Source organism: Acanthisitta chloris, unplaced genomic scaffold (assembly GCF_000695815.1).
Source record: "Acanthisitta chloris isolate BGI_N310 unplaced genomic scaffold, ASM69581v1 scaffold10116, whole genome shotgun sequence".
NCBI lineage: Eukaryota > Metazoa > Chordata > Aves > Passeriformes > Acanthisittidae > Acanthisitta > Acanthisitta chloris.
In genome coordinates, this window is record NW_008677637.1 from 109,924 (window position 1) to 123,691 (window position 13,768).

The following is a 13,768-nucleotide window of genomic DNA, read 5'->3' on the forward strand; positions in this document are numbered from 1 at the left end:
CAGAAAAAACATTATTATCCCAGACACTATTGAGTTCTTTTTTTCCCTTCCCACCACTTCTCTACTCTTCTCCAGCAGACACTCATTAAGACTGTCCAAGTACCATGGACCTCCTGATTCTGCATCCTTAGCCCTGCATTAGTGTCTATTTAAAATACTTCAGTTCCCTTTCTTGGAGTTCAGATTTACACAAGTACCTTCCAAAGACTCGTAATTCAAAACTTTAAAAAATGAGTCCATTATTGACATTTCAGAGTCCTCAGAGGATAAACAGAACTCAAATAAAAAAAGCAGGATACATCAAGATGAGGATCAAAACTAGACAAAGATTTTGAAAGGAATTTAGAAACTCCAGGGAGGGACTAAAAAGTTATATGAAAAGTTAAGCTATCACAAGGGATCAGTCAGTCCATCTCCTCTTAAGAATATAGCTGGAAACTACCTCCAGCTCCTCTGCTCTCTCATTATCAAGGGATGAAATCCATAACTACAAAAACAGCCAAGCTCATTACTCCCTTTAGAATCACATCACCAATGTTCCTGGAGGCCACCCATCACCTTACAAGCTCATTCTGCAGGTGTTCAGCACAAACAATTTAGAGTAGATGTTCAAAGCGTAAACTGAAGAATGGGATAATGTCTAGTATTACTTAAACCATGAAATTTCCCATAAAAATATACAGAAGAGTGACTGGTCTCCAAAGTTTATTAAAAATCAAAGAATAGAAAACTTTACATAAAAATATGTCAATTTCAGCTTCCACATAGTTGTCCACACAAAAAATTTAAACATTATTTTTTTAAACCTGTAGCACATAACCACAGTGATAGCCAGGCCAATTTATTTGGTTCACCATGACTGAAGTGTTACATGATACCACTTTTCAAATGAGTTTTGCTTTAAAATGGACGCTAGTATAAGACACCGACTAAAGCCTCCGGAGGCTCTTTAATGTAGTTATGCTCAATATTGCTAGTGTGTGAAGACTAAGCAGTACAGGCTCATGTAACAGCCCTTAGATATTATTTATGAATCAGCTCACAATTTTTAAAACTTTTTTTTTTCTTTTTTTTTACCTGTGATGAGTCTGGAGCATTAAGACAAACCTTTTGCAAACAGATATGCACTACTCTACTTTGGAATGTTGCCCTCTCTCCCCTCAAGGACCTGTTTGTGTTTGACAGATTCAGTAATAACATGAACTACTTCTGCTTCAAAGGCATACAGCATATTAAAAAGCTTCATGCTTGACACCTCATTTTAATATTCAGCTATCAGTTTTAAAACCTTCTATATCTGTACACAGTATAGATGTCCTGTTAACAGGATTCTTCAGCTCTCCCTGCTAGTGGACTTATATAACTGATCTGTAATTTTCTGTATAGCTTAAGAACTCTCACTAAAAAAAAGGTCAGTCAGAGGGCGCAAGATGTGACCTACTCCCAGGACAACTGTGGTGCTTTAAAAACTCAGGGTTAGGCAGGATGTACATTTTTCAAAAAGTTAAAGACAGTGTTTGTCATGGCAATACACACTTGCATAGTATACCTGTATGCATCTGTAAATTAAGTGCCAGCCACTCATACTGTGTACAACACTGGGCTGTGCTCTCCTGCAATACATTAAAAGATACTTCTTGTAATGCTTAGAGCAGCTGAAGTACTTTTTATATATTTGCTCTTAACAGAACTAATGCATACTGCTATACAGATTCCTTAATGGAATCAACATATTTCCTTTCTCCACATTCCTTAAGCCGGGTACCTCTGTTTAATAGTGTTGTTTCAACCCAAACTTTAACAGGTTACGTTACTAAAAATGCATCAAAGCGTGTAGTTCACAGCTTTTTAATTTCACATCAGGATTTGAACCCACCTTTTTTTCCCATCCTTCTCATAAATTTTACTTCTGGTACTACAAATGCTGGATTTGTTGTTTAGTTAAAGGAATAAAATTAAAACTCATTGGTCAGAGCAAGACGACTGATAGAGGCCAGACAATGAGCTAAAAAACACAGGGTCAAAATGCTTTGGAGCTTAATACCTTCTTAAAACCGTAAGCCAAATTGCACTTTCAATGTGAATCAAGAAGCCTCAAATATTACCAAACGTCATGTTTGTAACACTGCTCAGACAACCTGCCAAAACTATGAACCCAACTTAGATAATGCAACCTGGGAAAGGATCTGTAAATTAAAAAACCTCTTCCCCTTAAATATAACTTATGTGACAATATGAAATTAAATTAAAAATTCCAAGTTATTGCACAAATTATACTTCCAATATTTACAGAGCAAAAAATTCTGAACTTTGAAACAAAAAACAGGAGAGCAGCAAATTTACTCTTATGAATTCCCAACTTGATTTGCTGCAAAGAAAAAAAAAATAATTCCAAGGGGCTGAAGTTTCCTTCGCTTCTAGAATAAAAGAAAACAGAACCCACAAAGGAACAGATGTAGCCACAGCAAAAAAGCTACAGCATTTGTAAATGTCCTTGCAGTTCCATTGTCAGAGCTGCTTCGGCACTGTATGAACCATTGTGGGAAGGCAGAAAACAAACTTCCACATTTAATAAGGCTTCACAGATAAGCACAACTACTTCTTGAAGATGGACTGAACCACCACACAAAGAAACATGCAAAGAAGTCAGCTGCAGATATTTGGCAACACCAATAAAACGATGTGCTGGACGCTGGTCTCCATCCCTCAAGTCGAGTGCACTCACTCAGTTCGTCTGAACAGGGAAGGTCATTTTGGCATCTGCCATTATCTGCTCAGACTAATAGGCAAACTGTCTCTGTGTTTTTTTCTTCTCCATATATTACGGTTGTACTGGTGGTGTCCTCTGTTACCAACTGGTTGCCTCATGCCTCCACTGTTGACAGGGCTGTAGCTGTTGCCTTGGTTATGAGTTCCTTTCATAGAAAACTTCATTCCACTGTGCTGCTAAAAAAAAAAAAAAAGACTCAGTTTAGGCATACAAACAACAAACAAAGCATTTATTACCAGTTGTACTTCCTCAACATACAAGTCATTTCCACAAAATACTGCTTGAAGCAACTAGTCTTTCCATGCCTTATTTTCAGCTATGCAAGTCTGATGGCACTACCAACAAATATTTCCTGAAGTAAATGTCCCGCAATTGTAACAGTGTAGATTTCAAAGCATCCTTAAAACCCTTGGATCTCAGTATGAAATACACTCACTGTGCTCACACTTACCAAAACAGAGACCCTTCCACAGTAAATAATATTGTGCCAGTTGTGTCTAGTTTTGAGGTTCTTAGCAAGAGCATGACCAAGTGAGACACTCAGTAAGACTTTCAGAAACATCATGGATAGATACAAGGGTATGATCATATGAGCCAACGCATGCAAAGCACAAGTCTGCTCTGCCCACAGAGCTAATTCAGCAACAGGTAAACTAAGTATACTGTTTGCAGGGAGCTTGCAACTCCTACTGGTCTGATCATAGGGCTACACGGACCTTGGACCACACCTCACACACAGATCAAGGCAAAATAATTAAATGATCAGAAAAACAGTGTGACACTTTCTCAGGTGGATCTCCAATAACTGGGAAGAGAAGCTGCCCAAGAGGTTTAGTAGCAGCCTGAGTACATGTAACACACCACAAGGTACTACAGGCACTTCTATTACTTAATGGCATACAGTAACTCATCTTAACGTGTATGTACTTAAAATAGGTGCAAGAGTTTCAAAAGACAAAATTTAAACAGACTTTCTAAATACTGATAACGTCAAAGCAAGCAAGCTTTCCTGATGTCTGACAGCAATAACTAAGACAACTGACTGGCTTTAACAAAAGCCAATACTAACCATAGGTGGTTAAAGAGGTTGCTAACATTTGAAGCAACTGCTTAGAATGTGAAATACCTCGTCCTACTTCAGCTATCTCTATTTCCAAACAAGTCTGGAGAAAGAAATGAGAACACCAAGCCACCATTACAACTGTGTGCACAAAATGAAAATGATTATTGGAAGCACAATGTCATAAGCAACATTCTGCTGTCAAACTATAATTAGAAGAGACACTGAGCATCCAGAAAAACAAACTGGTGGAAACTAGTGTTGAGGAACACCTACAGTTAACTGCAGGGTGGCAAAAACACCTTAAACTGTTTTTTAATTTGTACAGTGTGTCCTACAGCACACTAATCAGCCTTCAACATGCAACTTGTAGACTCCCAGCACAGACATGCTAAGTGCTATCCACAGGCTACCAATGGTAACACAATTCAAGGACAAACAAAGAGGAAACTCAAGCTGAGAAACCATCACTCTTAAGAGACACAACTTTCCAAACCTTATTTATTGACCTATGTTGCTAAAACATCTGCTGGAAGCTATTTATGAAAGTCAATAACATGAAGCTAAAAAGAATTAAGAATGTTTTGTATTTTTGGCAAGTGGTCTTTCAATCAAACACCATCTTGATGCATCCCTATGCAAAGTTTTCTAGTTCAATAAGTGTACATCTGACTCAATTCTACATAAGCATTTACCTTAGATGAGGTCAAAATACAAAAAAAATAACCCTTCAATAGTCAAAACATTAAAACCAGCCAGTCACAGTTACCCTCAACTATATGCTAAAAAACACAGGAAAATTTTATTTTGGCTACTGTGTACCCAACAAAACTCTGATCAAGGAGCATACAAAGTTTCAGCAAACCTATCCATTCTCTTTAGTTGGAAATCTGGAAAATCTGGCAACTTCATCCTCAATTTGAGGATTCAGCAAAAAAATACTGTGGTCAGGAAGTCAGGTGACCACAAGATCAGACAAGCACCACATCAAGTATGACCTGTATCCTAAAAGAAGTCATACCCCTGTTTGACTTTCAAAAGGTGAACACTTCCAAAGCACAATTAATACCTGAGTCAGGAAGCGAACTCTAGGTTGTGATGAAGTATTTTGCATTGGGTTTTAGGTCATCAAGATAAAGACTGTCAAACTATCAGAGCAGAATATGAATCATCTGTCTTCTGACTCATCAGCTAAAAGCAGGTACTTAAGGAAGCTGACTCAGGGTCCTCTTCAGTCAGATGATACCTTTATATTTACTAATTCTCAACTATATTATTTGCTAGTTTGCTCAGATTTTTGAAACCATAAGCTTTTAGCATGCTGGATCCTGTGCTGTGGCATTTTATTAAATGTGAACATCACATTTAATTTGAATTTCCTATCAGATGATTTTTCAGTTCTTGGGAGTAACTTCTTGTCATTCTGCTTTCTACGTTTTCCTTATATTGCCGATGACTACACAGACCTAGATCAATATTCCTTCTCTTTCTTCTCCAGGTGAAAGAATCATTCTTTTTTTTCACACAGAAGCAATTCCACATGCCTGACCACTCTAAACATCCTTCCCTATTCTGCTTCCATTTGTATTTTAACTAGCTCTGATGTAAGAGGCAAAATTATACTTGCTGTTTGTGATGAGGTATGTACACAGATTTTTACACCATGTTTTCATTTCTGCTCTTTGTTCTGCATAATGTCTGAAATTTGGCTTGACACTCAATTCTCAGTAGGAAATCAATAAAGCATTATCAAAATAGCATTCAGCAAAAAAGTTGAGATCTTGGCAAGGAACTGTCAGCCCAGGGCCTGCCACTCTCTACAAAGCATTTCACTCCCCCCTGATGTATAACCTTCAAAGGTCCTTCTGCACCCCTTTCTCAGCTAGTCCTTAAGGAGCTGAACACCACCTGCAAACTTGGCCGCACTTCATCCACTGCCTTTCAGACATTAGGCAGCACAAATTCCTGCAGGGCTTTACTGGTGAAATCCATTTACTACAAAAATTGCATCTTTGTTTCTCATCTCATGATTAGTTAATTGTTTACAAGGAGACATCACATATTCACCTAGCTTCTTTCAGGATCTCTGATACAAGAGATATACTTCATGTCTTTTAGAAATCCCAAGAGGCTGTATCAAACAGCTTTCTCTTATGCACACACTTGTGGACATTCATGTACTCAGGACTCATAAAATCACCGAGAGGCTGAATGTCTGTGAGCAGATGATGGCTAGAGAGAGATCAGATAATGCCATATCTGTGATATGACAGACATCTTCGATTTAAAGGTTTTGAATTCTTTGGATCTACTTCTCTTGATAGAATAATCTCCTCTCCCATCACAGAGCTATCAATTCAACAGCTGAATGCTAGAACTGGTTTGGGTTTCAGTTGTGTTGAATTAGCTGCTAGATCTGGAGGGAAAATAACAAATTTACATTTAAGACAAGCTTGGGGCTGAGGGAGATGGTGAGGTGAAATTCTGTATCACATACCAGGTTAAAGTTTCCAGAAAAAAACAAATTATAAAAAAATACAAGCAAAGCCCCCCCAGAATTTAACAAAAACAAAAGGAAAAAACCCCAAAACAAAATGAAACAAACAAACAGAAAAAACCTCCAGAAAACCCTAAAGAAAGGATGTACGTAGCCTTTATTCCAAATGAGAGAAATCTGGTTGAAATTGAAATACCAAGTAATTATTTGCTAAGGAAACAGAGCTTTTATTCTTAAGCACTGGCAAATTTACTATACAAAAGTGCTGACATTCAAAGAGTGTCATTATTCAAAAAGAAAACTGATAGCCAAAAATAAATCACCTACACTTTGAAATAACACAGGTAGCATAACAGTGCTGAAGTCTAAACAAACAGGGCTTCTGAATTGCTTTGGTCTTTGGGGCTTTTTGCCTGATAGCATTTCTAAAGTAGGGAGAAAAAGGTAAAGAAATGTTGGCAATGGTAATAAAGTATCCATACTCTTAATTTTAAAACAGCACTCAAAAATAATTGGTAAGTACCTACAATGTGAAAGGAAAAGCTTAGAAGAGGCGTAAGTCAGTTTAGAAAGATCACATTTACTAGTTTGTTGTTAAGACTACAGGATTAGTGGCCATGATTGAATCTAGTCTGCAGTTGATCAAAACTGTAATCAAACTCATACACATTCCATTTTAGTTATCCCCTTCTAACTTAATATAAATCCTCAAAATATTTCACAAAATTATTTTTCATTTCTCACCTTATTTCCAAATTCCCTTTTTCCTTTGTTACAAGCCTAAAATGAAAACCACCAACATAGAGAACTCTTCTTTCAAGGATTTAGCTTCACTTTCCTATTTTCTGTATGCAACAACATCCAGAAATAGACTAAAAAAACCTTGTTCTTTATGAAATAAATTGTTTTGCAGACAAAGAATAGACAATGACATAACCAACTTCATTACTGCATGAGCAATAAGCCAAGCATTAGCCAATGGTTCAACCTAGCCTCATTACTTTAGAGTAGTTAGCTGCATTCTGCAAGATATTTGTACCAGCTACTTGGGCACTCTTAACCTGGTAAGATTAATAAATGGTTTAGATTTCTAAGCTGAAGTGTAGCAAAACCAGTGTTCTTCCTGAAGCTGTTTAGCACTGGCAGCCTGGGGAAATAAGGCCCAAAGCACTGCAAATATCAAAGACTCTTCCCCTCTTCTTGGGGCCTACTGGCTACTTTCAGCTACAACTGACAAGACCTTGAGTACTGAATAGTGAGCCCAAACCCATTTCTGCTCCCATTAAAGGGGGAATTCAGTATTTATGGAGCCAACTATGAGAGAAGCAAAGAAAAAATTCAACACTGAGAGTAGAAAGAGCTCGAAAGCAAGAAAAGTTTTAGATGCTTCTCATCTTCAAACACCAGAAGACTGGAAAACTTAAAGCCACAAGGGAGCATGTGATATCAATCCTTCATACCTTATTTTGAATGGCAGCTCTGTGATAGCCTGTAACAAAGGGAAGCATTTGGTTCTCTTCACCTTTCACAACAGGTTAGGCACTGGTAGTATAAGCGGCTCAAAGAAACTAGTATTTGAGAGAGAGAGGGTCTAGTCCCCAAAATGAGTGACTGGCAGAGAGCACCATCATCTCAGCAAATGCTGAACTAAGCTATAGTAAAGAAAGTAGAATGACATGTGAAAGAGACCCATTTTGATCTTGTCACCAGTCAAGTTTTAAAAGTGGGGGGCAAGAGTCAAAACAATGCTAACAATACTACCAGAAGACAGGACTCATACTGCAACTTTGCTGCTGTTGTGACATGGGCATGAAGTGTTATCTGCATACTTGTCATTAAGGAGAACAAGAGATAATAGCTTTTTCAGCACAAAGCTGACAATTTCAGGCCTTAAAGAGAAATCTTATCTCACTGAGATTTCTCACTTTATTTGGAACAAAAAACAATTATCACATTATCATCACAGTGAGCAAACCACTTTCCAAATGATAAGCTGATGTGAACGTGAAAAAGTCTATAGAGGAAATGCATATGTGAATATTCAAAGCAATCTCAGTTCAGGAGCAAAAATCTGATTACAATGGCATTGGAAGATAAAGGAATACCACACAAACCAAAAGCAGGTATGACTTCTACATTTCTGTAAGTCCCTCTTATTTATGGTTGGTTTATTTTTCTAAGAAACTACTACTTAGACTTCGTGATTTTCCTGCAACTCAAAAAGCAACCAGAAAGCAATCACCAAGGTGGCCAGAGGCTTTCATACAGTCCTATAAACATCTAGACTAGATCTTTATATGGAGACCACAACATTCTGTTAGAAGAGTCAGATTAGGTGATGCAGGGCCTGGTCAAGCTGGGTCAGTTTCTATACATGGAAGGATAACACCACATAAAGACTGTCCATATAAATATAGGACAATCTAAGATGAAAACATCTTGAGTACTTTTTTTCAGCTGAACCTCAAAGTCAGATGAGGTTTTTCTGCTTTCTCTTCATTTTTTAGGAAAAAAAATAAAATTTTATCCTGCCTTCCTAATTTTGTATGTATTAAACCAAGAACCAAACAATGTTCTGTCTTATACAGAAGAAGGGAGTCTGGCATTTAAAATCAAAACTGTTTCCAAAGGACAGTAGTATCCTCCTTCCTTTGCTATGCAGACACCTGGATACCGAGAAATTATTCCATCCTAAATGAGACCATGCTAGATAAAATTAGAAAAGTATCATTTGGTTCACTGAAGAAACCTTGAATACCTAAACAGCTTAAAAATGCCTTTGAAGAAACAAATCATGTAATTTCTAAATTGAAGTTAATACACTAAAAATTGAGGTATTACACTATACTGAGGGAGGTCAACATATTTGTACATTTGGCTAGTTGAAAACACCTGCTTTCTCAGAAATAGTTGGTAGCATTCAGCCTTGACAGGAATTAAAATAAGTCTTTACAAGCTTATCTTGCATCCAAGTGGACTACACAACTGCTTGCACTTATCTAGGAGAAATACACTTTTGACTCAAGCCTCCGATCAATTTTTTTTTTCAGTGCTGTTAACTTTTGAGTAATCATTCCAGAGATACTAGCAGTATCAGCATTACCAGTGAGACAAAGCAACATCATTAACTGTTGAACGGGATAAAAACAAACTGTGAAGCAAAGTATTTTAGCCAGACTAGTGCCTGTAAAGCAATAGCAACCAGCAGTTTATAAGTTTAAGTGCCTGGCCTTATTTGGTCAAACACAAAAGAAGCTGAAAAACAAACTACTTCTACAAGTCCTTTTATAAGTTTTGACTGTGGTATTTCAGCACTGACATTAAGGTTTCATTTCCTAGTTGTTTCCTGTGCTTCCCAACTGAGCCAGTACATGCTGCTATGAATTTTTCAATGAGCACATTCCCAGTCAGACATCACTCATCTAAAGGGTCTTCAGTGGAGGTTTTCTTGGACAAACTAGAAGTCAGCCAGGGCAGCAGAAGGACTGATGCTTACTGGGTTTAGATACTTTTGAAAAGACAAGTCTTTGGGGAGGAAAAAAAGAAAGGATCTTAAAAACTAAAAGAAAGGAGTTTTTCTGACCTAAGAAACAAGCTTCTTCTGTCTTCACTGGTGATCAGTGAAGCAATCCAGCATGAACTGAAATTACTTAAAGTAACAACATGGAAAGCAGTTCTTTCCTCTCCATGGGAAGTCATCAAGCAGTTTCTGTCTCCTCCATTCATCTGGACATTCAAGTCAGTATCTGTTTTTCTGCTTATTTCCAGTGGGCAGCACTGCTTCATGAACTGCTCTGCTCTCTCAAGTGAAATTTTGAACTACTTGTCAGCAGAGTAAACGAATTATTACCTTGGAAAAAGGATGATGATGATCCCAAAAAGAATGCAGACCTACCTGTGCCAGAAGCTTAATTAGTCCCTGAATTACCTGGAAATTCTCCAATTGATTATGCAGTATGTAAATAACAGTGGTAATCACATCAAAGTTGTTTCAGAAAAGAAAATATTAGGAAGCTTTAATGGCAGTAAGTTTGCCTAGAAGGCTTCAATTTGTTCAGAATGCATTTAGTGCTCTTGACATTGGCACCTCCTGCTTTTGAGGGTTGTGCTCAACACCTAGACACCACTTTCCAAGCTGAACTGAGGTGGATAAAGTTGCCAGGGAAGAGGCTGAAGACAGCAGCAGACGAATGAATCCCTTTCAAAACTTTCTGAATATGAAAGACACTTGCTGTTAAGAAAAAGGCTTGCATATATTCAAACCCATCAGGACAGGAGTCCTCTGAGCTACAATTTTAAAGGCATATTCCGCTAGACTAGCATGGTCTTAACTTACTTCAACTGCAAAAGGAAAGCCAACAACCTAATCTAGTACAATCACACTCCAGAAAGTTGCAAGTGAAAAGGAGACACAGTATTCTGGGTAGAATGATTTAATTTCCCACTTCTGACTCAGTTATAATCTTGATCAAAAAAAGAACATTTCTACTTCACATAATACAAGCTTCTGGTAAATTCAAAGCAAAAAAAATCCCAATCATCCATTTCTGAACTGCAGACAGCAATAAATTCTTCCGATTTAACCTGACCCTGAAAGGCACATCTTTGTCAAACAAAAGCCACAGAAAAATTACTCCTTTTAAACATAGAAATACTATACAAACTACTAAAAGAACAGCTAACAATCATTGGAAAGGATAGCCAAGTAACAGAAAGCCAGTAAAAGTGCTACAAAGCAGTTGTTTTCCAAGATTAAAAATTCCAACCAAGATCCAAAATTCATACAGCACATTGCCTCTTCACTACTGTGGCAAATGCACTCAGTGCCAACTTGTTCTGTACTAACTGCCTCCAAACTGGATTTCTTTGAAGAAATTAAGCTCCAGGATACCTCTTCAGAAAAGCTGAGCTGTTAAGGAAAGAATAATCTAGACTAAGTTTTATTTTAAATGAAGTTTAAGTTAAATTAGCTCTCCATTTTTATTCTCAAAAAAAATTCAAAGTTTCAGACTGTACACTAGTAAGGGAATAGTCACTTGCAAACACTAAAATACCAATATATTGTTCTATTAGCTCCTCATTAACAGAACATTTCCCATGCAACTAAGCTGGTTTTGCTTGAGTAAGACTGAGCATTAAGGGAAGACAGGGAAAGGAGGAAGGAAGTTGTGAGGAATCTGAGAAGATTAAAACAAAAGGCAAGTCAAGGGAGGTGATCCTTTCCCCTCTACTGAGCACAGGTGACACCACACATGGAGTGCTGGGCCCAGATCTAGGCTTCCCAGAAACAGAGACATGGACTTATGTGAGAGTGTCCAGTGAAGATCCAAGAAGATAAGTGCTAAATCAAATAAAACCAGCAAGGTCATTAAGCTGCAAATATCCTGGCCCTACATTCCCAAGAACTCTGATGAAGTACTCAGAAAAAGGAAAACGCTAAGAACCTGAGCAGAACTAAGTTTCAAAGAAACCAGCTCACTATTCCGTTATCACAGGCAACCTGCAACCCACAATTTGCACTAAACTTCTTGTGAGGCATGTTTGACTAAAGGTTTTAGAAATAATGACTGAGGGAATGTTTCCCTGCAGACAGCAGCACTGAGGTTGTAAAAAAAAAAAAAAAGGAAAAAAGGAAAAAAAACCCCACCCTACCAACAAAAAACCCCAGTCTGAGGGTTTTTCTTTACCCTGTACTATAATGGATACATTAGCCAAAATACATTCACTTCCCAGCACATTTATGCACACATTACCTTTCTGAAAATTCTTTTACCCATGCCCATAATTAATTTTCTGTTACAGAAAGATACAAGTGCAACCAGATCTGTTCTAATAATTCAAAATCAAGACAACTACACAAGTCTAGAAAGGTCAGTACTATTTGTTCAGATTCAAACGCTAGCTTACAGCTAACGCCACCTACATGAAGTTTCTAATTTAAGAACAGGAAACTGAACAGCCTAAAGATCTGCAAATATCCCACTAGTTAGGCACCAGGAGTCTCAAATACAGCTTAAAGAGTCAGACCTCTGACACTCACTCCAACTTATTCCTACGTGTCTGTGTTGTGGAATCTGTTCTACTCAGAGATGCACCCCAAACACCAAACCCTTTCCCATCCATTCTTCTCCCCACATGGCAGATAAAGTACTTTTATGATTACATGAAGCTCAGCACATGCTACATAAAGGTTATCTGCAGAGGTTTTCAGACTGACAGCACAGCGCAAATGATCTATGCTTCCGATTCGATCGCTTGCTCAAAGTGCTTCTCCGTTCAGTTGGCTCATACCTGATTACTGGTGGCCATTATCAAGGTTCTCGTAGGCGCAGATTGGAGTTTACCACTTGGCATAGGCAATGTGGGTGGTAAACTGGCCATAAGCTGAGTCGGTGCTTGAAGACTGAACTGGTAAACATTAGGAGTTGTGCAAGGTGCTGTATCTGATTCCTTTTGGCAGAGAAAAAGGGGAAAAGAAAAGCAACTTTACAGAAAGTACAGTATATACACACTATGCATGTGAAAATGCACCCAAATATCAATTCTTGTGAATACTGTAAAATATAATTGCTTTCAATAGTAAAAAATAAAATACAAGTCAGCACTATGTTTGTTTTACACATCTAGTAGAAGTCCAGTTGAACCTGCATTAAGGAGACAATGTCAACAGGTCTATCTATGGCAATCACAGGTCAGTTCCAGTCAGGACAATCTAAAGCCAAAGTTCTATCTCTACTGAATTCAAATTAAAAGGTGTGAAGTAAGGTTTTGGAAAAAAAAAAAGGAACAAGAACAGTGACACTGTAAGTGATAGTAGGGCTAGAATTTTAGGTGTTGTGATCGATTTAGTCCTCCAGACAGTGCTCTGGATTGGTATCTGTACGGCAAAGTTACTCACTGTAATTGTTACAGTCTTCTCCCGTTCTACCCAGCAACAGCAAAGTTAGGGCTCCACCTACCAAGAAACAAGGAGATGGTCTGCCAGTCAGGACTAGTATATGCACACCAGTCACACACTTCACTGCTCAGAAGGAGTTCTGCTCCCCTCACTTTCCGTCAGAAATCCGAGTGATAATTCTTCAGGGGAAGCAAGATGGATGCAGGATTACAGAAAAGATACTGTAACGGAACTGATATTGCTGATTACTATTCCTTCTGCTTCCAGCCCGATCACCAGTAATTTCCGATGCACCGTAAGCAGACACACTGGTGATGTTGAAATACTTGATGCCTGGAGCACTTCACAGATAACAGGCAGGGAGGCAAGCACAGATTCAGGAGTTTATAGGAATTACTGATGTCTGAAAACACCCAGCTGCCTCATGATCAATTATTTCTGAAGTTGAGAAAGTTGGAAAGGAAGTTTTTTGAAGGAGGTCTTTTGAAACAACTTGGAACACAGACCTTGTAAAACTTGCTTTTCAGCCATAACATAATGGTG

General features: G+C 38.0%; 1 protein-coding gene across 2 annotated transcripts in view; it reads right to left on the minus strand.

Annotated features, from left to right (window-relative positions):
• Nucleotides 1-691: 691 nt before the first annotated feature.
• Nucleotides 692-13,768, minus strand: part of PAPD7 (PAP associated domain containing 7) — a 48,436-nt gene continuing 35,359 nt past the window's right edge. Inside the window, exons 10-11 of one of the 2 annotated variants that reach the window (XM_009076594.1) lie at nt 12,619-12,777; nt 2,767-2,946 (exon numbers count right to left, since the gene is read on the minus strand). In XM_009076594.1, the coding sequence (XP_009074842.1) occupies nt 2,767-2,946; nt 12,619-12,777 (339 nt within the window). Of the gene's footprint in view, nt 2,947-12,618; nt 12,778-13,768 lie in introns of both variants that reach the window. The other variant, XM_009076596.1, reaches the window with a different exon arrangement.